Source organism: Aedes aegypti, chromosome 3, assembly GCF_002204515.2.
Source record: "Aedes aegypti strain LVP_AGWG chromosome 3, AaegL5.0 Primary Assembly, whole genome shotgun sequence".
Taxonomy (NCBI): domain Eukaryota; kingdom Metazoa; phylum Arthropoda; class Insecta; order Diptera; family Culicidae; genus Aedes; species Aedes aegypti.
Window position 1 is genome coordinate 59831111 of NC_035109.1, and position 26970 is coordinate 59858080.

The window sequence follows — 26970 nt, forward strand, 5'->3', positions numbered from 1 at the left end:
GATTGACAACTCACGCATGAAAAATCTCAAGCGTGAGTTGTGAGAAATTGAGTTTTTCACAACACTGTCTCCAGCATAAAATGTCAGCAACGATCAATCTTTGTAGCCTCATGCAAATGGTACAGCTCAAGTGGCGCTAGTTCAAAAACCTTACTTTTGTAAACTTTTATCTAGGAAACCTAGTGGACCCAGTTTTTGCTACTTTCAGAAACATGAAATGGCAAATTCGCGTACCATGCCTCGTGCATGCGTGCTCGTAAATAGCGCTGACGTCGCTACACTCATTTATGAGTTAACAACCAGAGATGTATGTGCTGTCACAATTGATATTTCTGTATGTGGCCTCAATAGGAAATACGTCTTTCGTTTTGTGGTGTATTTACCACATGATGAACCATCCCCGACGGATGATTTCAAACGAGTTGTCGTTCACTGCCTATGAAAAGGCCTCCTGCTGATTGTGGGCAATGATATCAATTTGAGAAGCTCCAGTCTGATGGAATGCTTAAGTACTTCAAATCTTGGATTACTTATTGTAGGAAATCCCCCAACCTTCATGGTATCTGCTAGAAAAGAAGTGTTAGACATAATGCTCTGCTCGAATAGAATCAGTCACGAGTTGACGAATTGGCATGTATCAGAAGATGAATCATTATCTAATCATCGCTACATCTCTGTATAAACATAAGAATGTAAATTCGCAGACTTTGCATTTGTTATACTCCACAAACTGGGAATTGGTTGTGACCAAATTCCATGGAGTTTCTCCGTCCATTGGAAATCCTAGTGATTTGGATGTTTCCACTTCCGGTGAATTGGGACACAAATGTCCTTGTTTCGAGTGATCTCACAATTGCTTGTCACTTTGCTTATAGGAAATGTTCCTCACAACTCCCTTCGCGGGACGAGTGGACGTCTGTACATTACTGAGCCATCCCAAGGGTGGCTAAGTATTTAACAAATCTGTCAAAGCAGAATTGCAGTCGCTTGGTTACAACCTTGACTGGCCACTGCCGACTCAACTATCACATGGCAAATATTCAGTGTGTTGATACATTTGTGTGTGATAGTTGTGATTCCGATTATGGAAGTTCTTATCACCTTATACGTAACTGTCAAGTTTTCGCGTAATTGCGATTCCAATTACTTGGTAAACACTTATTAAGTGAAACTGATTTCAGAAACCTGAATCTTCAGGACTTTCTGGTATTCTTAACCCGCTGTGGTAATGAGCTATAGGCTCTCTTTACGCTCATGCGTTTTGCAGTGCCCTTTTTAGGGCGCTGTTCGAACCCATTGTGGTATGGAGCTACATGCTCTTAATTCGCTTATACGATTTTCCCTCTTCAAGGGATCCCACTCCTATTTCCTCCCATCTTTCCCTTCCCTTTCCTCTCCCATCGGGTAGATGATGAAATAGGCTCAAACATGGCGATGGCACAAATCTCCCAAATGGCGGGGAACGTGCCTCTGGAGCCGGCCTTCTGATACCTGATACCTGATACATGTGTAAATGGAGATCTATTCAATATTTCTGAGTACAGTACGTTTTTTTTTTTCGAAAGCTAGATGATTGTTATATTTAGAAAAATCAATTGTTTCGTAATGATTTTAATTTTGGTAATTTATTGGTGTTCTAGTTCATCCAAAATCTTCCTGGAGTAAACACCTCCAATTTACCCAAACATGATTGAAGCATTTTATGGATTAGTATCGACGTTCTAGGTTCTCCATGGACTCCAACGAATAGGCCTTAGGTTCTACAAGTGTAATCAGTGATCTATTGATATTTTTTTAGTTATGACACAGATTCTCAACAATTCACATAAGTAGAAGGAGTATTGTTTTGATTTATTCCAATGTTCTTGATTCTACAAGGACTCCATGCACTACAGGCCTTCTTCATAAGCAGTTGTATATAGATTATTCATAATTATGATACAGATTTTCACCCCTATTTTTTCTATCTGTATAAACAAAATTTTTAGCCCTGGGCTGATTCATCTCGGGACCAACAACTTTACTTCCCTTCCGAAGGAAATCGTCACCATAACCTTTAACGTCATAATTGACTATATCGGGGATGGGATTCGATCCCAGGTTCTCGGCGTGAGGGGCGTGTGCTCTAACCAACTCTATGACACTACCCCGAACGCCACTACCCTGAATGTCATTATTCCGAACGCCATTACCCAGAAAGTCATTACCCCGAACGGATCACTACCCCGAACGCCATTACCCTAAATGCATGATATTTTGAGATTAATTCTGATTAGAAGGTGGGGAGATAATTGACAATGTATTTTTCAAATATTTGGAGATAAAAAGGGAACAAGCAAAGTTTCGTTTGGATTTATCCTCTAATTTTAGCGAGATTTTCACAGCCACACTGCAATGCTCTGAAGAACAGCCTATTTCGAAAAGAAGGATGAATTTATAACAAAAACGATACCTATTATCAGTGCTGGGAATGGTAATAGTAGTAGGCTTGAATTTCGAGAAAATCACGTGGCTCTTCCCAGTACAGTAGTTCAAGAACGTGAATCTCATCAAGTAGCCTATGTTTGGGTAGGGTAAGCGTTCCCTTAGTTGTGGGTGTTCCTATAGTTGCGGTAGTACCGTTTTCACTGAGTTTATTACACTATTCACAGAACCGACACTGCCAATCGACGTATTAGCTTGTTGATACACGGAATAGCTGAAAACACCGTTCAAATTGCTTTTAAACTGATGAAATATCACTAAAATTGTCAAAACTTTTCTTACTTGTACCAATAGTTGCGGTAAAGTGTTCCTTTAGTGGAGGATCCCATAAGAAAACAACGAATACCGCAACTATAGGATTACAAATTAAAAATATACCGCAACTAAAGGAACAGTGTACCAATAGTGGAGGTATTATTTTTCACTAACATGCCGTGGATTACTGCGATGAAATCATTTTTCTCATTAAGTCAATGCTCGTTACTTTCCGTTACAACATTAACATGTACATTAATTGCGCTTCATGAATTTAGGCGGTTAAATGAACTTCAATCGTGTTCAATACCTCCACTATTGGTACATCTACAGTACATGAATTTTCTAAAACGTTAGTGTCATTGGAGGCTCTAAATGTGGGAAATGCATCGGGAAATAGAACATTTTTCTACAGTAATTTTGGGTTGCCCTTAGCAACGGGTGTTTTGCAATATTCAAAGCTTTTTGTCTACAGCATGCAGCAGCGATGAGCGTGAGTTTCACTGGCTCGCTGACTGTGATTAGCTTTGTTTGGCTACTGTAGAGTGAATTTCAGAATTTTTCCCAACCCTGCCTATTATTTGCACAAATTTAAGATGCAGTAAAGTCTCCGTTTAGATACCGTTTTGTCTCAAATTCCGAACAGACTCATATTCCGAACACTCGGTTTTTGTATGGCGATGAGGTTGAAATGTTTCGCTGAAATATATCATCAAAATGGCAGGAAATGGCAGTCACTTACAATTCAGTTTAATCATATTCCAATCTATTTTATACCTTGGGAGTAGTGATGATTCTCTAGTTCGGGACCAGTAAAACTAGCTCAGATAAATTTATTTGCGAAATTAGTCATTTTAATACGATTTATTCGTGCTGTTCGGAATTTGAATCAAGGTGTTCGGAATATGAGACAAAATGAACACAGTGTTCGGCATTTGAATCAAAATGATGTTTCATACTTTTACGTAAAAACAATACTGAACAAGTTTAAATAAATAATTTTATCAGTACACCCAACAGCTAACAGTGGGACATTGCGAAGAAACTAAAATTATCATAAATATTAGCAAATTTATGGCCACCTGGTGCATTTGAAATCATTGTTGGGCTTAAGTGTTCGGAGTATGAGTCAAAACGGTACTGCTACCCACTTCCTTCACTAATATATTTTTTTTTTGGATGTCGGTCTACTAGCATTAGGATCATCGAAAAGATGGTAATAGAAGATTACTCTAATATTATCGCTGCAAGTGTTGTTCTATGGAACCCGCTTAAATGATTTGATTTGATTTTCTTTATTATAGAGGCTTTCAGCCTTAGGCGGGTTCACCTCTTACACCCGCTTAAAGACCAACCTGATAGACAAAATTTTCACTGTGGCATAGAAACGCTAATATACTTGTACATTGAAGGATAATTCAGCTGAATTTAGATAAAATAACAACAAAAATTAGTTGTGCTTGATTCAAGAAAACTAAGAAATGATGATGGCAAATAAGTGATGAGCAGTTCCATAAGAGACCTGACTGTTTTCATACGCAAAAATAAAAAAGGGAAAATTTCTTGTTAAATTTATGGTAAGATCAACTTCAACGAATGCATAAAGGACATCCTGCTTTTAAAACACCTAGCTGATCAATATGAAAATGTCAGTATGTAGCTTATCCAACGAAAACTTGAAAGAACAGCCTTTTTAAGATAGAAGGTCAAATTTCTAATAAAATACTTGAAGCTATGACGTGAAATTTTGACAACTATAATCATAAGAAAGGGAAATCCTTGGCAAAAATAAATAAAATTTAAATATGAACACCACCAAGAAGTCCAAATACCGGTGAGCACGCTTTGTTCAGCAAGACTGTAATCCAGAGTTGGAGGGCATTGATTGCATTGACAATTTCCTTGACACAGTGGCACAGAGGAAAGCTCTCAGTCAATAAAAGACTTATTTTATTAAAAGCCCATTCATCAATTTCATAACGCTAAAGGGGTGGGTGATTATCCTCAAAATGTAACAGCTCATACAAAATTTGTAGAATACAAATAGTTTTACAAGAGGGTTGGTGTAAGGGGGGTAAGTCCTCACTGAGCAGAGAAACAGGCACTCTCCTAGATAAAAGAAGAACGAGTTAGTTGCCAACAGGATATTTCGAAAGAATAGCTGACGTATGAAAGAAGGGAAAATATACGATGAAAACATTACCGACGAAACAGTATGGTCAACATTTTTTACTCGCAAAACAAGATACTGCATTGTATCTCATACTAATCGGGGTAATGGCTCATTCGGGGTAGTGGGTTTCGGGGAAATGACCCATTCGGGGTAATGGCTTTCGGGGTAGTGACCCATTCGTGGTAGTGGCGTTCAGGGAGGTGGTGTTTGGAGTAATGGCGTTCGTGGCAATGGGATGGAGCCTCTCTAACCATTACACCAGGCCCGTCCCCTTTGATATGTTTTACCCTTATATATAGATAAACGAAGAGAGTTCTTACCTCTTTCATAGTGATGGATGATATGCAAATGCGCGTGATCGGGTGGTGGCCGATCAATGAACGAATGTGCAAGTTAAAAATCAATAGCCGATTCTTTAACTTCAGCATAATCAACGTGCATAGCCCTCACTCCGGATGCACTGATGATGACAAGGATGCATTTTACGCGCAGCTCGACCGCTGCCCAAGCTACGACGTCAAGATCGTCATAGGTGATTTGAACGCTCAGGTTGACGAGGAGGAGGAGTTCAGACCGACGATTGGAAAGTTCAGCGCCCACCGGCTGACGAAAGAGAACGGTCTACGACTGATAGATTTTGCCGCCTCCAAGAATATGGCCATTCGTAGCACCTATTTCCAGCAAGCCTCCCGTATCGGTACACCTGGCGATCACCTCAGCAGACAGAATCGCAAATCGACCACGTTTTGATCGATGGATGTCACTTCTCCGACATAACCGACGTCAGAACCTATCATGGTGCTAACATTGATTCCGACCACTACCTGTTGATGGTGAAACTGCGCCCAAAACTATCCGTCATCAATGATGCACGGTACCGACGCCCGCCCCGGTACAATCTCGAGCGGCTAAAACAACCGGATGTCGCCAATGCGTACGCGCAGCATCTTGAGGCAGCGTTGCCGGATGAGGGCGAGCTCGATAGGGCCCCTCTTGAGGACTGCTGGAGGACAGTCAAAGCAGCCATTAACGACGCTGCCGAAAGCGTTGTCGGATATGTGGAACGGAGCTCAAGAAACGATTGGTTCGACGAGGAGTGCCAGGAGGTTTTAGAGGAGAAGAATGCAGCGCGGGCTGCAATGCTGCAGCATGGTACGCGGCAAAACGTGGAACGATACAGACTGAAGCGGAAACAGCAAACCCGCCTATTCCGGGACAAAAAGCGCCGCCTGGAAGAGGTGGAATGCCAAGAGATGGAGTTGCTGTACCGTTCTCAAGAAACGCGGAAGTTCTATCAGAAGCTCAACACATCCCGCAAAGGCTTCGTGCCGCGAGCTGAGATGTGCCGGGATAAGGATGGGAGCATCTTGACGGACGGACGCGAGGTGATCGAAAGGTGGAAGCAGCACTACGATGAACACCTGAATGGCGCAGAGAACACAGGCACAGAAGGTCAGGACAGCGAAGGCGATGGCTACGTCAGCACAGCGGACAGCGGAAATCAACCATCTCCCACGATGGGGGAAGTTAAGGATGCCATTCAACAGCTCAAGAACAACAAGGCCGCTGGCAAGGATGGTATCGGAGCCGAACTCATCAAGATGGGCCCGGACAGGTTGGCCGCTTGTCTGCATCGGCTGATAGTCAGAATCTGGGAAACGGAACAGCTACCGGAGGAGTGGAAGCAAGGCGTTATATGCCCTATCTACAAAAAGGGCGACAAACTGGAGTGTGAAAATTATCGTGCAATCACCATCCTAAACGCCGGCTATAAAGTGCTATCCCAGATTCTCTTCCGTCGTCTATCACCTATAGCAAACGAGTTCGTGGGAAGTTATCAAGCAGGATTCATCGACGGCCGCTCGACAACGGACCAGATCTTTTCCGTGCGGCAAATCCTCCAGAAATGCCGTGAGTACCAGGTCCCTACGCACCATTTGTTCATCGATTTCAAGGCGGCATACGATAGTATCGACCGCATTGAGCTATGGAAAATCATGGACGAGAACAGCTTTCCCGGGAAGCTCACAAGATTGATCAGAGCAACGATGGACGGTGTGCAAAACTGCGTGAAGATCTCGGGCGAACACTCCAGTTCGTTCGAGTCTCGGCGGGGACTACGACAGGGCGACGGACTTTCGTGCCTGTTGTTCAATATTGCGCTTGAAGGTGTCATGCGGAGAGCCGGACTTAACAGTCGAGGCACGATTTTCACGAGATCCGGACAATTTGTTTGCTTCGCGGACGACATGGATATTATTGGGAGAAAATTTGAAACGGTGGCAGATTTGTTCACCCGCCTGAAACGCGAAGCAACAAGAGTCGGGCTAATGGTGAATGCGTCGAAAACAAAGTACATGCTGGTTGGCGGAACTGAGCGCGACAGGGCCCGCCTAGGAAGCAGTGTTACGATAGACGGGGATACCTTCGAGGTGGTGGACGAGTTCGTCTACCTTGGATCCTTGTTGACGGCTGACAACAATGTTAGTCGGGAAATACGAAGGCGCATCATCAGCGGAAGTCGTGCCTACCATGGGCTCCAGAAGAAACTGCGGTCAAGAAAGATTCACCCCCGCACCAAATGCACGATGTACAAAACGCTCATAAGACCGGTAGTCCTCTATGGGCATGAGGCGTGGACTATGCTCGAGGAGGACTTGCAAGCTCTTGGGGTTTTCGAACGCCGAGTGCTAAGGACGATCTTCGGCGGCGTGCAGGAGAACGGCGTGTGGCGGCGAAGGATGAACCACGAGCTCGCTCAACTCTACGGCGAACCCAGTATCGTGAAGGTAGCTAAAGCTGGAAGGATACGCTGGGCAGGGCATGTTGCAAGAATGCCGGACAACAACCCTGTAAAGATGGTGTTCGCCACGAATCCGGTCGGAACAAGAAGGCGTGGGGCGCAGCGAGCTAGGTGGATGGACCAGGTACACCAGGACCTGGAAAGCGTGGGTCACAGTCGAGGATGGAGAGAAGCGGCCATGAACCGAGGGAATTGGCGAAATATTGTTGGCGAGGCTTTATCAAGATAATTGATGTAAAGCCAAATAAGTAAGTAAGTCCTCACTCCGGATGCACTGATGATGACAAGGATGCATTTTACGCGCAGCTCGAACGCGAGTGCGACCGCTGCCCAAGCTACGACGTCAAGATCGTCATAGGTGATTTGAACGCTCAGGTTGGCGAGGCGGAGGAGTTCAGACCGACGATTGGAAAGTTCAGCGCCCACCGGCTGACGAAAGAGAACGGTCTACGACTGATAGGTTTTGCCGCCTCCAAGAATATGGCCATTCGTAGCACCTATTTCCAGCAAGCCTCCCTGTAAAGATAGTGTTCGCTACAAACCCGGCCGGAACAAGAAGGCATGGGGAGCAGCGAGCTAGGTGGATTGACCAGGTGCACCAGGACCTGGAGAGCGTGAGTCGCAGTCGAGGATGGAGTGAAGTGGCCATGAACCGAGAGAATTGGCGAAATATTGTTGGCGAGGTTTCATCAAGACAATTGATGTAAAACCAAATAAATAAATAATAATAATCATATTGAAATTCTTGACAAATTCCTGGAGAAATATTTAAAATGATTCATACCGGAACCTCTTTTATAATTTTCGGGAGAAAAGTCCATGTGCTTTTGAAAATTTTTCTTCTTATCTGAAACAATCATAGGAGAGACCACTACAAGAATTACGAGAAAATATCCTGTAGAATACTTGCACACTTGAAACAGATTACTGGGTCGGTAAATTGGTATGGAAATAATTGTCATGAGCGAGTGAATTCTAAGTATGAATTTATAGAAGAAATTTGACTGAATTCGGACGAAATTAGTCAAGTAAATCCATCTTTATTTCAATTTCAATAACAATGTTCAAATTGAAATTATTATTATTGTTATTTATAAGGGAGGTTTTAACTACAGAGTCATTCGTCTCGAGCGAAAAAAGATCAAATTGAAATGAAGATTACGACCTTAGTATTTTCTATTTTGAAATATATGTAATACGTTCATAATCGTGGCATGGGGGACAAACAAATAAAAAAAAATGCATGATGGCTACATCTTCGTTCAATGAATCCTAATAACCTTAAGGTTTTCCACATGCAAACGCTTCGACACAGATAGATAGTAATCAACCATCAATTTTTCTCTGACCCGCTTCACCAATTTATGTATATAGTGTAGATTTATACCAGCTGTTAAACAACACTCACACGCACCCCGACAAGTGCACTACATCAAAGTGGCCAGCAAGGCTCCAGTCGTAACTTTGAATTCATAGCTAGGGGAGACAAGTACAAAACTAATCAGCGATATTGATGTTGCATTCCGATTTTTTCTGCAACAATCTCTTACAGGTGCTCATGATAATTAACAAAATTCTAGATTTAAAAAAATATCTTCCAACCATTACAAATAACCGTGAATATTTAATAAGTCATTCTGAAGCATATTTCCCTATATCCTTTCGTGAATGGAGCAACGACTACAACCTACGCGGCTTGCCCCACTCCAGTAGACTCGAGAAGTCACTCAACAACCCTCCACTGGCATAATCGCTTTTATCGATTACAACACCCCCTTAATCATTGTTCGCTTTTTGAATCACCGTGATCTTCCAATTCACCTGTCATGTGGAAGCTCTCGATATGAATGAATGGACGTATTTAGCTTTTTGCGTATCATACCGGAATGGTCATTTAGCATTTTGCGCTACATTTCCCATCAATTTATCGATACACCCATTAGCCGCATTCGATACAGTACTGGAGTAATATATCCAATAGATATGTGGGTGTGAACATTGTACACAAAAATATGCTTAAATCGATTCCAATATAGCTTTACCTTGTTGATATCCATAACTAGCTGTACTTACATTACACCATAAATTGTCACTTATCACATTTTTATTTTTCTCATTTTCAGAAAATGAACGTAGAATACGAGCCAACGATAGAGAATATAACACACAATTCAAATATGCGGTAAGTTCTTCATACTCTCTGGAACAAGACACGGCGTCACTACTAATCAATACCTTTTCTTTCCTCAGAATAACTACATCAAAACGTCCAAGTACAGCATTTTAACGTTTCTGCCTTTGAACCTGCTGGAGCAGTTCCAACGTCTTGCCAATTTTTATTTCCTGTGCCTCCTGATACTGCAGCTGATACCGGCAATCTCCTCGTTAACACCGGTCACCACAGCGATCCCGTTGATCGGGGTGCTGATGCTGACGGCCATCAAGGATGCGTACGATGATTTTGTAAGTCGAACCTTTAGACGTACTTTTAGAACGCTTCTGAGATGTTCTTTATTCTTTCCAGCAACGTCACATGTCCGACTCGCAGGTCAACAACCGCCGGTCGAAAGCGTTGCGTCACAGGAAGCTCGTGGACGAAAGGTGGTCCGGTGTTCAGGTGGGAGATATTATCCGCATGGACAACGACCAGTTCGTGGCGGCGGATATCCTGCTGTTGTCGTCCAGTGAACCGAACGGGCTGTGCTTCATTGAAACGGCCGAACTGGACGGGGAAACGAATCTCAAGTGCAAGCAGTGCCTCGTGGAGACGGCCGTTATGGGCAACCAGGAGGACCTGCTGTGGAAGTTCAACGGGGAGATTGTTTGCGAACCACCGAACAATCTGCTGAACAAGTTCGAGGGTACCCTGACGTGGAAGAACCAACGCTACGCGCTGGACAACGACAAAATCCTCCTGCGGGGTTGCATCATCCGGAATACCCAGTGGTGCTACGGCGTGGTGATCTTCGCCGGCAAAGACACCAAGCTGATGCAGAACTCGGGGAAAACCAAGTTCAAGCGGACTACCATTGATAGGCTATTAAATTTTATAATTATAGGGGTAAGTAGACGCGTATTTGCAATATCAGTAGTTATAAGATGGAAACTGAAAGCTATTTGCTCTCACTCAACGGTATTCTACACAAAGTGGTGTCATCTTGACCCAAGAGACCTGGAACGAACTCCAACGCAATGGAGAGGGAGGTGGTGGGAACTTTTTTGTCGCGTTGCAACATCGGCACCGGATGGGTGGCGAAAAGGCGGATTTGCATTTTCTTTCATCGAAGACAAGCACTGTACGTAACGAGGTTAGACGCTGCGGGCCAGTAATGGCGTCATAGCCCATTGTAGCTAGCAGGAGAAAATAAAAATAGAATGATGCATTTTCAGAGCTCCATTTGCGATGATTGATGGCCATCGTCAGTCGGTGATTGAGTCTTAACCAGCTCTTGAATTTTCAAGGAGCGGCATACCCTTTTTGCTGATTACAGAAGCGTTAGGAAAATGCAGCTTTAATGTAAATGAAAAGTTTTTATATTGCATTGTAGAATTAATTTGCATGGGGTTCTACCAAAAGGCGGAAGCACAAAAGACCGAAACTCGAAAGGCATACTGTCTTAGGCTTTGATTACACAGTTCGTGCAATGCACAAACATTTGTGCAAGCTGCACGAATGCTTGCGCGAGCTGTGTAATATGTGCACGAACTTCTAGCAAACATTTTGTTAGAACATATTCGTGCATTCAAACTTGATGGTTCGTCGAACTTGCGTTGCAAACTATTCATTCGTCCTGGTCAGATTGATAATGCAAACATTGCTCATTAAACTTTTTATTAAATTTATGGAAGGAATTATTATTGTATGTTTAAGAGAAAAAACTAATAATTGAACTTTAACACTTCACTTCACTTTTGCAAAAGAAAAAATGAAATACTAAAATCACTAGTAAGGCGAGCAAATACCTGTAAACTCTAATATGTTAATAAATCTTCGAGCTGTTTAGTAGAATACCTATAAGTAGATAAAAAATGTTTTTTGAAGATCCCTCTTGGGACTTTGCCACGAATTTATTCAAGATAATCTCTACAGTGATCCATACAACAATTTCGACAGAGATTCCTTCACGAAGAAGTTTTAATCGCAACCAGATTTTGTTAAGACCGGGTTAGATATGGCTCCAGATGCTTGCAGCAGTTCGTCCAGAAATTCCGCCTGGAATTCCTGTAGGGATTCTTCAAGGGACTTCTGCAAGGAATATTTCAGGAATTCCTCTAGAAAAAAATATCTACTAAAATTCTTGCAGAGATGTCTCCAAGAATTTCTGCAGAGATTCCTCTAGTGTAACTGCTAGGACAACTTCTTTTAGGATTACTCCAGAAAATCCTTCGAGGATGCATTCAGTGTATTCCACAGATAGTCATCTCGAAATTACTCCAGGAATTATTCCGGAGATTTCTTCAGGGATTCTCAACGGATTGCTCCAGAGATTATACCAAGAATTCCTGGTTTTCTCCTGGAATTTCTCCTGGGATTCTACAAGTACTTACTTCACGAATACCTTAAGGGATTCCACAAGAGTTTTCTCCAGAAATTTACATAGAGATAGCTTTAGCAAAATCGCTACAGGAAGTGATTTAAGGATTTTTACAACTACACAACTATTTTAACAAATCCTTCAGGGATTTACCTTGGGGTTTATCTACATAATTGTTCTGGGTTTAAAAAAATACATTCGGAGATCATTCCAAGAATTCCTGTATAAATTCCTTCGAATTCATGATCCTCCAGGAATTTCATCAGAAATAATCCCGAGTATACTTTTAGGGATCCCTTCAAGAATTTTGCTGGAACTCCTTCCATGAAGAAATCAGTAGATAAATTCCTGGCGAAATACATGGAAGGATTCCAGGAGCAATTTTAACAGGAACCTATAGAAAAAATATTAAGAAATCCCTGTAGGATTTACGCAGGAATCCCTAGAGGAACTTCTGGGAAAAATCCTGGAGGAATCTCTGGAAAAATCCCTGGAGAAATTGTAGAATACTTGGGAAAATCTCTGGAGGAATTCCTGAAAAAATCCTAAGGACAATTTTTTTGAGGAACCATAAAATGGATTTTTTGGAGTAATCTCTGGAGAAATTACTGAAGAAATTGCTGGAAAAATCTCAGAAGAATTACCTGTGTAAATTGCTGAAGGAATCCTTGGAGTAAGTCCCTGAAATAATCCTTTGTAGAATTGCCAAATTTATAGACAATTAGCTGGAAAATTCAATAGATTTTTTTTCTGGAGGAATCACTGGTGGAGTCTCTGTAAGAACTCTCTTGAGAAATCTCATTACTCCAGAGATTATGGAACTTTCTCGGAACTGGTCTAAAAAATACGGTTGTGATAAAAGTTCTTCCTAAGGGAATCCCTAGATTTTTTTTTGAGAAATTTCTTGCAAAATTATCTGAAGAATTCCTGGAGAAATACATACTATAGAGATTTGGAGAAAATTTTGAACAATAAAACGATGTACTGCAACGTTAACTATTGACAGCAATCAAATGGCCAGTGTGAATGAGGCTCCAGGTGTTCCTTCAGCAAAATCTCCAGGGATTTCTTCAAAAATTTCTCTCAAAATATCTCCAGACTTTCTCCTAGAAATCAGTCTTCTAAGATCATCTTTATACTCTGAGATTTAAACAAGCATGCTTTGAAATAATCTCATCAAGGATCGTTTCGAATCCTGATTCTTTGCAATCACAGTGAGCGGGATTGTTACTGGGATTCAATCCCAGGATGAAATCCTTATGATAGGAATTGTCAATTACCTTCAGCTCAAATGCAAGTGAGAATGTCAAGATGGTTGTGAAGAAGAGTGCACGTTTTGTCGTAGGTATAAATACCTCTACTATTCGCAAAAAAAAATCAAATTAAAATAAGTCAAATAGCTAGTTTTCTTGGATAATTCATGTAAGATTTGAAGTGGTGGCCAAAATGTGTAAACGAAATGACCAGCAGCAATCATTCGTTTGGAAAAGTGAATTTAAGAAGATTTTTCATAAAATTCGAATTGAATTGCATGAATTTTCAAGAAGTAACATCTAGACTTGCCGTTTTCACCATACAAAGTTATCCATCTTAGCTACATCTCATATTCAATAAAGCAACCACATTGCGCACGCCAGTTGAGGCTAGTCACTAACAACACAGCGGAACAAAATTACCATTTTTGCGTATCTAAAAGTACAAATTATATGCCTCCAGTTAATTTGGGGTTGCTCAATCCAAGACCACTCTCAGATACTCTCTTACCAACTCTGCTTTTCGCGTAGTAAGATTTGTTGTGTGAAAATCATATAAATGTCATAAAATATGTACATTGTACATATAACCCCATTAGGTTTTAGTTTCTGAAACAAAACCGAAAACTGAATTTTAAGCACAATGATAAAAAATAGGGAATGTGGCCATAGCGTGGAGAAGAATGTAGAAGTTGTGCCACTTTTAATTTTCTTTTATTTATAATAATCACATTGAGCATTGAGATTTCTGTTTTTACATTAAGCATATTGTGCACATGTAACAAATCATTACGACATTGTAGTCTGCAATCCAATTCCGAATCATATTACAGTCGACTCTCTACATCTCGATGTTCTACATCTCGATATCTCTCCCTATGTCGATGATTTCATAAGTCCCTTCAGTCTGCATACATTTTCACTCTCCATATATCGATATCCTCTTTATCTCGATATCTCCATATCTCGATGTGTTTCTGTTGATTTTTCGTTCTTAATCTTCTCTCCGTATGTCGATATGACCTATATCGAAGGTTACTAGACCAAAGTTTTGGGATTCAAAACAAATTAGGAGCGCAAAATGACGTCTGTTTGTGTATTACTTTCTTGGCAACGGAGTGTTTTTCAATCTAGTTTTCATCCAAAATCTGTTCTTTGTCTCGATCTCTCCCTATCTCGATGGTCCCTTCGATATCGAGATGTGGAGAGGCGACTGTAGCTCCATAGACACTGTAGAAGCAATGACCGATCGATTAACGGAAACAGAACTCTCTGTAATAAATCGAAAAAAAAAAAAACAAGTCAAATTGTATCACACAAAATACTTCTCCGTACACGAACAAATGCCATCTGACAGCTAACTGGAACAAACAAAAAATCTGAGCATCAAAACTATAAAAAATTCTTCAAGAATGATTACCAAGCCTCAAGCGCATCCCGTGTGTCCTGTCAAAGACAATTTTCCCACGAATGTTTGACGCATTATCATGGATGACTCGATATACTTCGATAACACTTATCAATCAAGGATTCAATCCTCTCATACAAAACGCATGATTCAATGCATGCTCGGATTGAAACATAATAAGCGCGCGCAATCGATCTCGACCCGCAGTTTTTAAATCTCAGCAGCTCTTGGAGTGAGATTTTTTGAAGACTGCTAGAAATATCTCCAGGAGTTCATTCGGAGATTTCTTCAGAAATTTTACCAAAACACCCTATAAGATAATCTCTCCCGTAATCTCTCCAAGGATTCCACTAGTGCTTCTGCCAAAGATTTCGCCGTTTTAGACCGTTTATGATAGGGCTCCTGGATTACTTTCATCAATTCCTTCTGGAATTTCTCCAAGGATTATTCCATGAACTTTTGCTGGGGTATTTCTACAGGGGTTTCCCAGGGATTTGAAGTTTTCGCTAGGAGTTCTTGCAGGAATGTCTCCAGCGATTCCTTTATAGATTCCTCCAGTAAAATGTTTACTGGGATTCTTCCAGGAATTTTTCCTAGGATTCCTTTAGGTTATGTTTCAGAAATACTCCGGAATTTGGAGATTTCTTCAGAGATTTTTCAAGCGAATTATGATTATATTCCCTCAGAGGTTTCTCTAGAAAATCTCGATAAAGATTCTTGCAAAGATATCTTCAAGGCATTATCAAGGAATTGTTCCAGAAGTTTCACTAGGATAATCTCTCCGAGCATTGCTCAAGATGTTTCTCTAGTGATTTCTGCAGAGTTTTCTCCGAGGATTCCTCCACAGATCCATACAAAGATATCCCCAAGTAGTCATCTCGAGATTTTAGCAGGAATTCCTCCAGAGATTTCGTCAGGAATTCCTTCAGGTGTTCTACAACTTACGATTTCATCAAAAATTTCATCCAGGAATTCTACCAGAGTTACTACCAGAAAAATCGCTGCATGACTTACTACAAGGATCTCTCCAGATAATCCCTGGGATTTCTTGAGAGATTCGTTCTGGGTCTCCAAAAAAGCATCCAAGAATTCCTCTAAGAGTTCCTCTTGAAATTCTTCCAGAGATTCTCCCATGAATTCTTGCAGGAATATCATCCGATATAATTCTTACAATTCCTCCAGGAACTAAATTAGGAAAATGTATGCGAAAAATCCTCCAGTAAAATCAATTCCTTTTGGAAAATCTCTACCAGAGTTTTCTTCAGAAAACTCTCCACATGAGGTTTTCACGGAATTACGGGTCGGGTTCGGGTTTGAAAATGGGAAACCTCCATACCTCCAAGGATTCCTCCAAAGATGCCACCAGGAGTCCTTAAGTAATTAACATAGATAATCCTTCTTACTGGAGTTTCTCCAGTGACTCCTCCAGGGATTGCCCTAGGAAAAACTCTACAGGGATTCCGACAAAGATTTCTTCAGGTTTTTTTCATGAATTTTCCCAATGCTCCAGAAAATTTCTAATGGTTTCCTCTAGAAATTGTTCCAGGGATGAGCTGGTAAAGAATCGACTGTATGTTTAATGAAATATGCTTTTCGTCTACGCAGACTTTATTATAAAAAAAACGGTAAAAATAAAGTCTACGTAACCGAAATAATGTTTTATGTTCGAGGGAATTTCTCCAGAGATTTCCTCAAGAATCACTCCATAGGCTCATATAAGAATTTCTCCAGGATTTTTCTAGAAATTTCACCGAGGATTCCTCTAGATTTTTTCGAGAGGTTCCTCCAGGGATTGCTCCAGCAATCCTTCCAGGAATCTATTCATGGATTTCTCAAAAAAACTTGTGTTTGTGTATCTTCTATATAAATAAAAATGGAATGGTGTTTGTATGTCATGAAATGGCTTTCGAACGGGTTGATGGATTCTAATGATTCTTTCTCCGTTTTGTTTGTCAAGGGTTCCGACGTGTTTGTGTGTATAGAAATCCCAGGATATTCACCGGGAAAGTTGGAAAAATTAGAGTGTACTGAATTGTCATTTTGCATTGGACAATCCATAGTGTTTTTCAAAAGCCTACTAGATGGCAAGACGAAGTTTGCCGGGTCCACTAGTTTTTAATATAAAAATTATAAAAATCAAAAACCAAAATTCATAAATTTGCGAATAAAAATAAATCATTGCCCAAAACGTGTTTAGAACGTTTTCAGATAACTCAAAATGATGTTTAGATCGAAAATTAAAATTTGGGTATTGAAGGGTTAACAAAATCGGGTTGGAAACCTGGAGCACTTCTTATTCTATTTGATGAAATATCTGGAGGAATTCTAGGGTGAATCTCTATAGGAATTTATAGAGGAATCTCCCGAGGAGTTTTTGGAGACCTAGAACGAATCTCTGAAAAAGTTTCAAAGCGAATAACTGAAAGATCACCTGGAAAAATCATAAGAATAATTCGTGTAGTAAATTTCCAGAGAGAATTCTAGAAGGAAGCTCTCGAGGAACTCTAATTCATGTAGTGAATTTCTATTTCAAGTAGTGAATTTCCTGGGAGAATTCATGAATAAAACTCTTGAGGAATCTCTATAAAAATTTATGAAGTTATTTCTTGTAGAATCCTCAGATGAATTTTTGATGGAATCTCCGGAAGAGTTTCAGGAGCGATCTCTAGAAATAATCAGATATAATTCCTAGAAAAATATCGAAAGGACTACTTGCGGAATTTCTCGAGAAATCACTGGAGAAAATTCTGAAGCAAAATCCTTTAAATAAAATTGTCGTAGTGTAACCTGGAGAAAGCCTTGCGAACATCTCTGCAAAAATCCTTTAGAGATGTTCTTAGACGAATTCTTTGGTGCTCCTAGGAGAATTTTTGGAGGAATATAAGAAGAAATCTTTGGAAAAATCTCTGAAGGAGAAATATATCCTGGAACAGTTTCCTGATTAATCCTTTGGTTTGATGAAGATTTTGTAGGATGAATCTATGGTAAAATCGATGGAGGGATTTCGGCAGAAACTCTTGGCAAAATCACTTTAGCAATCTCTGTACATAAAATCAGGAACAATCCTTGAAGGAATTCCAGGAGAAACTGCTAGCGAAATTACTGAACTGGAGCCCTATTGGAAACGGTCTAGAAAATTTTGTACCGAACAAAAGTTTTTCCTGAAGGAATCTAATGGGTTTCGGAAGGTATCGGCAAAACATTCAATGAACACATCCTTGAGGAAATTATCAAAATTATGAAGTTTTTGAGTTTCCGACGAAATTTCCAAACGGTTTCCTAGAGATTTTTGTTGGGTCATTCCTGCAGACAATTTTTCACATTCTTGCATTGATGTTTGCAAGGGTATCTGAAGAAATTCATAGGAGAATTTTGAATTAATATCTGGCAGTAAAGAAGGATTAGTTATAACAGTCAAACATCATCATTCTAAAACGGTGAAATTTGAAAGAGCCATTCGGGGCAATATGGGCAGTTTTATCGAACATTTTTTTCTTTGTCTTTGAGTTTGGAACACTGACTTATAACATGTCCATTGCTTCATTTCCTTGTCAGCTTTGGGGTTGCATGTTACTTAAGATGAAATTTCTAGAATGTATGGAGTTTTCAAGGGGTGCTCATTCCTCCCCATTGGCGAAACCACCCCGACTACCCTATCTTCAAATGTATATGCTCTTGAAAATTCAAAATATGATTTCTTTTTGTATGGCTGACTATTATCGTTATTTTTTTTTTTGCTATAATGTGTGCTTAATTCATCCCAATTAATTGGTGGGTGAAAAATAATATGCTGGTACAAATTTACGATTTTACGAAAATCTCAATAATTTGATATCCAAATGTGACATCTGTCGCCTTCACCCACGTAACTGGTGCTCAATTGGTTAGCAAACATATTTCATAAAGCAGACGGGTTTATAGCCAATTCAAGCCTGAATATCTTCTATTTACCTTTGGCAAACTTCACACTCGACATTGGGCAAACAGTGGGAGTGTATCACAAGAGAGCAATTCTTCACAAAAAAATATATGACTAGTTGAGTCAATTGTAATTTCCACGCTTTGCTTTATGTTGAATCAGAGTTAATCAAATCAACGTCAGCCACATTGTGGGGCTTGACGTTTCAATGCTTTAGGGATATGAGTCACATCTGTCTAACATACATTTCAATGCAACTAAAAATTGGTTTCTCTTCTTTTTGCAGATAGTATTTTTTCTTTTATCCATCTGCGGATTCTGTACGATAGCGTCCGCAATATGGGAAGCGATAGTAGGCTATAAATTTACTGTAAGTATTCTTAATTATTATAACATTCGTGTAGATTCTAATCGCTCCTTGTATTCACAGATTTATCTGCCATGGGAAAACATAATTCCAAAGGATTATCTACAGGGTGCTACCATCATTGGATGTCTAGTCTTTTTTTCCTACGCAATTGTACTGAATACAGTGGTGCCAATTTCGTTATATGTTTCAGTAGAGGTAAGTGTTGCCAGATTGCCAGTCGCTTCATCATTACATTTCTTCAACTCTTCGACCCTAGGTAATACGGTTTGCGCAATCATTTCTTATCAACTGGGACGAGAAGATGTACTACGACAAGACGAAAACACATGCCAAAGCCCGGACGACGACCCTGAATGAGGAGTTGGGTCAGATCCAGTACATTTTCTCGGACAAAACGGGCACACTAACGCAAAACATTATGACATTCAACAAGTGTAGCATAGCAGGTCGGGCGTACGGTGACGTCATCGACCTGAGGACCGGTGAAGCGGTCGAAGTGTCCGAGGTAAGTGATGTGCTGCGAGTACAGAGTCTCAACTGTTTCCATCTTGGCACCGTGATGATCTGGTTTGCGCAACTAATCGATGCTCTCATGTTTGTGTTTGTCATTTTGTCTGTGTGAGTGTTTCTTTTATTTAGCTTATAGTACACTAATCTATCATGAGATTTTCAAAATTGTTGGCATTCTTAATTTTACATTTTTTATTTGTTTAACGTAATTGGAACCACTTTCTTCTCAAGTAGATTTGCACATTTTGATTTGGATTTTAATTTTGTTCTTCATACTTGATCTCTGCTGAAGCTTCAGCGGACATCAAGCTGCACAAACAATCGTCATGATCGTGTATGTATGCGTGTGCGTGCGATTGAGTGTCCGACATGTTAACACAATCTTTGCCAAAAAACACATTCTACCAGGAAATACTGCCATCCCAATAACTCCTCTGCATTGAATTTTCTTTTTTGTCTTTTACCAAAATGCTCTCTTTCGTTCCATCTACTACTAATGTATATTGTGCGCCTACTCTCCCGCCACCAACACATCCAATCACGAACACTCCCACCACCACAACCACCGCCGTGTAGCCAACATTCAACAGCAACACATCGCTTTTACTAAACGCTGAAGAACCACCCGGTCGTAGCACACCACAGCCAAGCTCAGTATTAACCATCGACAGCACCGCCACAACGACTACCACCACTAGTGAAACGGTACCGACTGCTAGCATGACCAGTTCGACGACGCTTAAGGCCGGAAAATACGACTACCAAATACTGCTTCAACAGGAGCAACCACCTCCGTCACAATCAGTCAGTCCCGCCACTCGAAACACTAGCAATCTCGCCAACAGTAGTAAAAGCACCGGCAGGCAACATAGCTCACTACACGTTAGATTCAGTCCGCACAGTAGTAGTCACGAGACGAAAACGATAACCACGCCCATTCCCGCGAAGCCGCCCGATTACTATGCGGCCACGGGAGGGACCGCGGTCACGGTAACGACCTACGGGCCCCCAAAGGCCGACCTTACCGCAATGCTAGATAATGCTACAACGACCTCCACAACGACGACGATCTCGACGACCACTGAGCCGCCTAGTGGGAGTAATACACAAGGAGTGCATGTATGCATGATTTTCTCTTTAGAAATTTATCATTTTCTCGTAGACGTGCATTCTTTAGCTTGATTCACTGTCGTTTTTCTATTTACTTATATTAAATTGAAGCTTAGATAAGGTAGGGTTTCATAGCTGGTAATGGACCCTTTAATGGCTGTGATTCATTCATGCTGCTTTTCTGCAATATCTTAGATGGAAATACGTTATGTGAAGCCTATCAGCAAGTTCAATTTCTTTACTTCATAGTACCTACGCATTTGAAACACACAAAATCATTCTTTTTTTTTCAGAAAAATATACATTTGAAAAACTTTTGTCCTTATGCCTATTATGAACCCCAGCTGTGTCCATAATAGAATATTTTTATAAATTTAACGTTTCCTAGTATAGACTCTCAATTTGATTCCCGCGGCCGCAGCCGATGTTACCTATTCTGGACCAATCTGAAATTAATAATTATGGATTCTCCTTTGGGTTTTCATTTACAAAACTATTAAATTATCTGTATTGTGGCACCTCAGACCAATTTTTTGCCTAACATTGCCAATGAAGTTCCCCCAGTAGATTTTTATAGGAATAATGTTGTTTTGAGTGTGGATTGTAATACGCATAATACGCAAAGGGTCCATAAGCAGCATCGACTCCCTAGTCACTACGGCAAGCCTGAGTCATGCAGATTCCTGTTCTTAGTCTTCTTTAGTTGGCCTATTTTTGGGAAATCCAGCTTTTTTGTTGGAAAGTTAAGGCACTGCGTCCATCGGATTGAACTTTTGTGGCATGTCCCTTTTTACTATTCGTATTATTGAAGGAATTCAAACTTCTACCATGAATCAAGTGAACAGCTTAAGTACTTTGACGCGTCTTTTCCAAGTCAAGCAAAATAGAGTTAATAAAACCCCCACAACCATACTGGGATTTCCTGTCCAAATTTCACTTGGTTGTAAATAATCCACTTTCAGAAATTTGGATTTGCGCTTGTATAATGCACTACAATTGCAGATGGTTTCGCGTTCCTTGTTATAGAAACGAAAGATATTATTCTGAACCTGACAAATATTCTTTAAATGATATATACTCGGACAGGGATTTTAAATTAATTACACCTTGTGGTGACCATTTGTCAAGTGCCGCAGAATGGCTCCGGGCCAATAAACTGTGCAGTTGAACCTTGTTTAACAAACTCTGCCTTTCCATATGCTTCAATGACATTGTGTCCTTGAACCCAGTACAAACATACCGAGTTCTCTTCGCACACTTTTCGTAATGAGAGAAAGCATTCCCAGGCAAGTATTGATGAGCATTTATATGCGCTCAACGCCTTCAACGCTGCTTGGTTATCAGAAAAAAAAGCATAGGTATTCGAATGCGACAAATATCTGGATAGCTTCACCGTCTACGTTTGTCCCAGGTCCGTAGATTTCTGCTCCAGGTTGTGTTCCAATTTTTGAGCCATCTGTGAAGAATTTGATGAAGCCTTGAAGAACATTGGGACTTCCAACATCCGAATCCGTACGCGTCGCGTCGTATACATTATAAGGGATATCAGAGTTGTCCACATTTTTCATCCAGTCTTCATGCATAGTCATCACTGGCCCACATTGGATATGTTGTGAAATATTCAAGTGTCCAACAAGATCACCTGATTTGAACCTAATTAATCTGTAGAGTTTTAGAAAACTCTTCTCCGCTTCTAATTGTAAAAATTCATACAACGATATCAGATGATCTAATGCTATTGACGGATTGCTTCGCATGGCTCCCGTTATAGCGATGGACGCAAGATTTTGTACTTTTGATAGTTTTGCTTGTGTTGTGGTAACATATAGCCTCACTACACTAGCGAAGCATATGTTACCAAGGTGTGTACATTGTAACCAGTGAACCCGCCTTGTATGTTACTTTTGGACGAATTATGGATAAGTAAATCAACATTATCATGTTTGGTTTCAAAAATTTTGGAGCATGTCCAAAACGATCTAGTAGCTTTACTAATCACATACTCAATGTGAACATTCCAATTCATTTGAGAATCCAAAATTACTCCTAGGTATTTAAGCTGTTCACTAAGGTGCATTTGTACTCCTCCAAGCTTCAAAGCTTTTAGATGAACTTGCAATTACAACTTTTGAAGGATTTGTGTTAAGGCACTCATAAATACACCAAGAACAGGTAAAATTTAGGTTCAGTTGCATTCTTTATATAATGATATTGTCAACCTTTCCTCTGACAATAATGACAATATCATCTTCAAATCCTACAACCTCGAAACCTTTTTCTTTCAAGCTTTTAACCCCCAACGTTCAGTGTCACCTCTAGGTGACACCTGTTTTGTTTTTCTTGTTTGTAAAAGACACAGCAATAAAAATATTATAGCTTGAGCGCTCTTTTGTCGATAGAATTTGCTAACATTTGCTGTTTGTTGATTTTGCCACTAGTCGCGCACATGACGAACATCTTCATTGCAATATGTCGAATTTGCTTAGCTTTCTTCGAAAAAGCATTTAAATACAACTATATCCATATGCCATCAAAGCTCTCGAATAGCAGTCATGAATATTCATAATTAACCTAGAAAATCGTAGACCAAAAGCTTAAATGTGCTCGCAACGCTCGCTTATTACGAGTTAAGATTAAAGTAGTTAGCAGTTAGTAGTATACCCTCATGTTCTACTGTTTCTCTATTTCTAGAGCAGCTTTCCATGTCTAGAATCTCCGACCGACTTTAAACGCACTTTGTTTATTTCGTTTTCTCCATTTCTTCAATTTCTTTCTCTGTGAAACCACTTAAACTTTGCTGTTGTCACTTCCATCCCAAAACCACAAATCAACGGATCAATCTGTTCAATATCCCGCCCATTCATTTCCATCACATCAAACAACGACAACGCAAATCAAACTCCCCATAAACCCAAACCACACACATGTAAAATACAAAATCTAGGTCACCGAGCCCGTGGACTTTTCCTTCAATCCGGAGTACGAAGCGGACTTCCGATGGTATGACCAGGGTCTACTGGATGCCGTCCGAGCGGATGAGGAGCATGCCCACAACTTTTTTCGTCTGCTGGCACTGTGCCACACGGTGATGCCGGAGGAGAAGAACGGAAGGTTAGTTCGGGAAAGTTTGGGTGACGTTCTCTGGAATGCTGGATAATTCTACGTTTGCTTTCAGGTTAGAGTATCAAGCACAAAGTCCTGACGAGGCTGCGCTCGTTTCGGCGGCCAGGAATTTCGGATTCGTTTTCCGATCCAGAGCACCTAATAGTATAACAATCGAAGTGATGGGAAGGATGGAGGTAAGAATAGGTTCTTTTGACGGGTCGAATACTAAAGTTGATCTTATTTCTATTTGTAGGAGTACCAACTGTTGAGTATTTTAGATTTTAATAATGTAAGGAAGCGAATGTCGGTGATATTGCAGCGGAACGATAGCATAATACTGTACTGTAAGGGCGCCGACAGTGTGATATATGATAGGTTAGGAAATAATCAACAGGACCTGAAGGCTAGGACCCAGGAGCATTTGAACGTAAGTTTGGATGCACTGCAAACGAATAGAACCATTGGAATGATTTCTTTTTCTTCCAGAAATTCGCCGGCGAGGGCCTGCGGACACTAGTGTTAGCTGAGCGGCGACTAACGAAGGAGTTCTTCGACTCCTGGCTGCTACGGCAACGAGAAGCGGCCTTATCGCTCGACGGTAGAGAGGATAAGTTAGGTGTAATCTACGATGAAATCGAATGTGATATGCAACTGGTCGGTGTAACCGCCATAGAGGATAAGCTTCAGGACGGAGTGCCGCAGACGATCGCCAACCTGCAGATGGCTGGCATCAAAATTTGGGTGCTAACGGGAGATAAGCAAGGTATGGAAGCTGACTTTGCGAACTAAATATCTAGTTTTTTTATGATTCTCTATCCGATAAACTAGAAACGGCAATCAACATTGGTTACTCCTGCCAACTACTGACGGACGACATGGTGGACGTATTCATCATCGACGGGCTAACGAAAGCCGAGGTGGAACAGCAGCTACGAAAGTACATGGAGTCATTGCGCATTGTAAATACCTATCATCCTACAAGTGAGTGTCTTTATCTACATAGACTTCATGCGATTTTGCAAACATATCAATTCGGACTTTTTTGCAGCCTTGCCGAAAAATACGCTTAACCAGAACAGTGGTGGTCTGACGACGGGCCCTACGGCCAACGGAGGCAACAGTGGGAGTTCAGGACCAATGATCGAAATCCAGAACTCGTCACCACCGTCGGTGTCGGTGGTGACCTTTAGGTGGGATAATAGGCATAAATATACAAGTATAGGAGGAAGCGAGGAGGCGTCGGACAGGTATAATACAACTACTACTGCTACTTCCTGACTACCGGTCGTCTGCTAACGCTAACACCTTCCTTAACGATTTGCTGTCTAGATAGGAAATGTTCATATTGATCATCTTATGATTTGAATCACTCACATTTTTTCCTCTTCATTTGTTATTAATTTGTTCGTTTATACTTTTATGGTTGTTCTTTTTACTCGAAACACATTAACAATCACTGTTTATTAGTCTACCTAAGTTTTCATACTGCTTTCACACTCGCATAACAGTCCCATGTTGTAAATGGGACTGTTATGCGAATATGGGAAGTATATGAGGTCGATCTAACGCCACTCGTAGAATAAACCCAAGGATAACTCGCCATTCACTTATAGTGGAACTCGTTATTAAGAACATTAAAAAAATATTCTATAATTGGTGGATTACCCTCGTAGGACCTTCGACAACTTCAACAAACACATCCCCATTGAACGTTATATCAGCACCATCGTAACTAGCTCTAGTCTGTTGGCTGAAAAACGAATCCATTTCACGCTTTGGAAAATTATAGATTGGGAAATTCTGAAGATTATGGTACAGATACAGTTTAACAGCAATTTAAGCCTTGCCATTTATTGAACCGGGATACAAGGATTTCATACAGTTCCTCCAATAATTATTTGATTCATTTCCTGAATTTCTCCAGGTATCTAGCAAATCTTTTTCGAAGGAGTCCGAAAGAAAGCCCCGAGGAAAATGTCTAAAGATTCGTGTACGAATTTCCCAGGTTTTGTTTTTAGTTTCTCCTCCAGATAATTTTCAGTCTTCGAGGGGTTGTTCCAGAAATTCCTCATTCTCCAGTATTCTATCAAACTGATTGCTTTGAAGACACAATCCATGTGTTTGTTAATTTCAAAGTAACTTATGTTTCAGAGTTATTTATTGAGAGCTTTCTCTGCCGATCGACCATTTCTGCATGTGTATATTGTGTAGCAGATACGAAGATACTCTATGCCTTGAGGAATCGAGAATTTTCTTTACGAAGAGATCCTCGACAGCTGGGATTTGAACCCACGACCCTCAGCTTTGGGCAGAATAACTACGCGTATTCGTCTAAGAGTTCCCAATAGATACCTTTAAATATTTCTTGAAAGATATTTGTTCTAAATATCTGTCTATTGTAAAGGACAGGAGGAGCCAACCCTCATATAACGGTCTAGGGTTGTACCACATAAGAATTTGTGCGAATTGTTTAATGTTAATGCTTATTCTAGATCCCTTCAAATATTTCCTATCTACCCAAATAACATTAGTAGGTGAACAACAGCTTATTCAGCTAAAATGCTGTTTATATAGCTTGTTCAGCTGAGCTACTTGGGTAACCCTTGTGATTCTTGGAATTCTCTCTTTCATTTATGTAATGTCTTTCTTGAGATGTCCTCATTATATTTCTTAAGGGTGCAAGTAAAAATGAAGCAAATGTCAAAAATGAAAAAGCAGTTTCGCCCTTGAAATTAACAAATTGGAAAAAATAAAAACACACAGCCTTCTTATTTTGGAAATAAAACAGCTCTGTATTTTTATTTTTATTTTCGATTTGTCGATTTTAACGGCGAAGACTGCTTCACTTTTGACATTTGCTTCCTTTTTACTTGGGGCTTAAACATGATTTACTCATGGTAATTTTTCTAGAACTCTGCCAAAAACTTTCCCATTCCATCAAAGATTCTTCAATTATTTTTTTTTTTAGGAATTTCTCTGGAGATTCTTAATTTTGCCATTTCTTCTAGAATTGCCCATAAAGGGTTAAATCACTGTAGGTACTCT

The 26970-nt window shown here is 40.4% G+C and overlaps 1 protein-coding gene across 10 annotated transcripts in view; it reads left to right on the plus strand.

Moving 5' to 3' along the window:
- LOC5566562 (phospholipid-transporting ATPase ID) overlaps nucleotides 1-26970 on the plus strand; it is a 194383-nt gene that overhangs the window by 152283 nt on the left and 15130 nt on the right. For 6 of the 10 annotated variants that reach the window (XM_021853188.1, XM_021853189.1, XM_021853180.1 and 3 more), the window contains exons 3-15: nucleotides 9839-9897; nucleotides 9966-10178; nucleotides 10240-10776; nucleotides 19117-19200; nucleotides 19261-19395; nucleotides 19457-19705; nucleotides 20287-20829; nucleotides 23765-23931; nucleotides 23996-24119; nucleotides 24179-24352; nucleotides 24412-24688; nucleotides 24754-24906; nucleotides 24974-25172. In XM_021853188.1, coding sequence (XP_021708880.1) covers nucleotides 9839-9897; nucleotides 9966-10178; nucleotides 10240-10776; nucleotides 19117-19200; nucleotides 19261-19395; nucleotides 19457-19705; nucleotides 20287-20829; nucleotides 23765-23931; nucleotides 23996-24119; nucleotides 24179-24352; nucleotides 24412-24688; nucleotides 24754-24906; nucleotides 24974-25172 — 2914 coding nt within the window. The remainder of the gene's footprint in view (nucleotides 1-9838; nucleotides 9898-9965; nucleotides 10179-10239; nucleotides 10777-19116; nucleotides 19201-19260; nucleotides 19396-19456; nucleotides 19706-20286; nucleotides 20830-23764; nucleotides 23932-23995; nucleotides 24120-24178; nucleotides 24353-24411; nucleotides 24689-24753; nucleotides 24907-24973; nucleotides 25173-26970) is intronic. The other 4 variants (XM_021853184.1, XM_021853183.1, XM_021853185.1 and 1 more) reach the window with 3 other exon arrangements.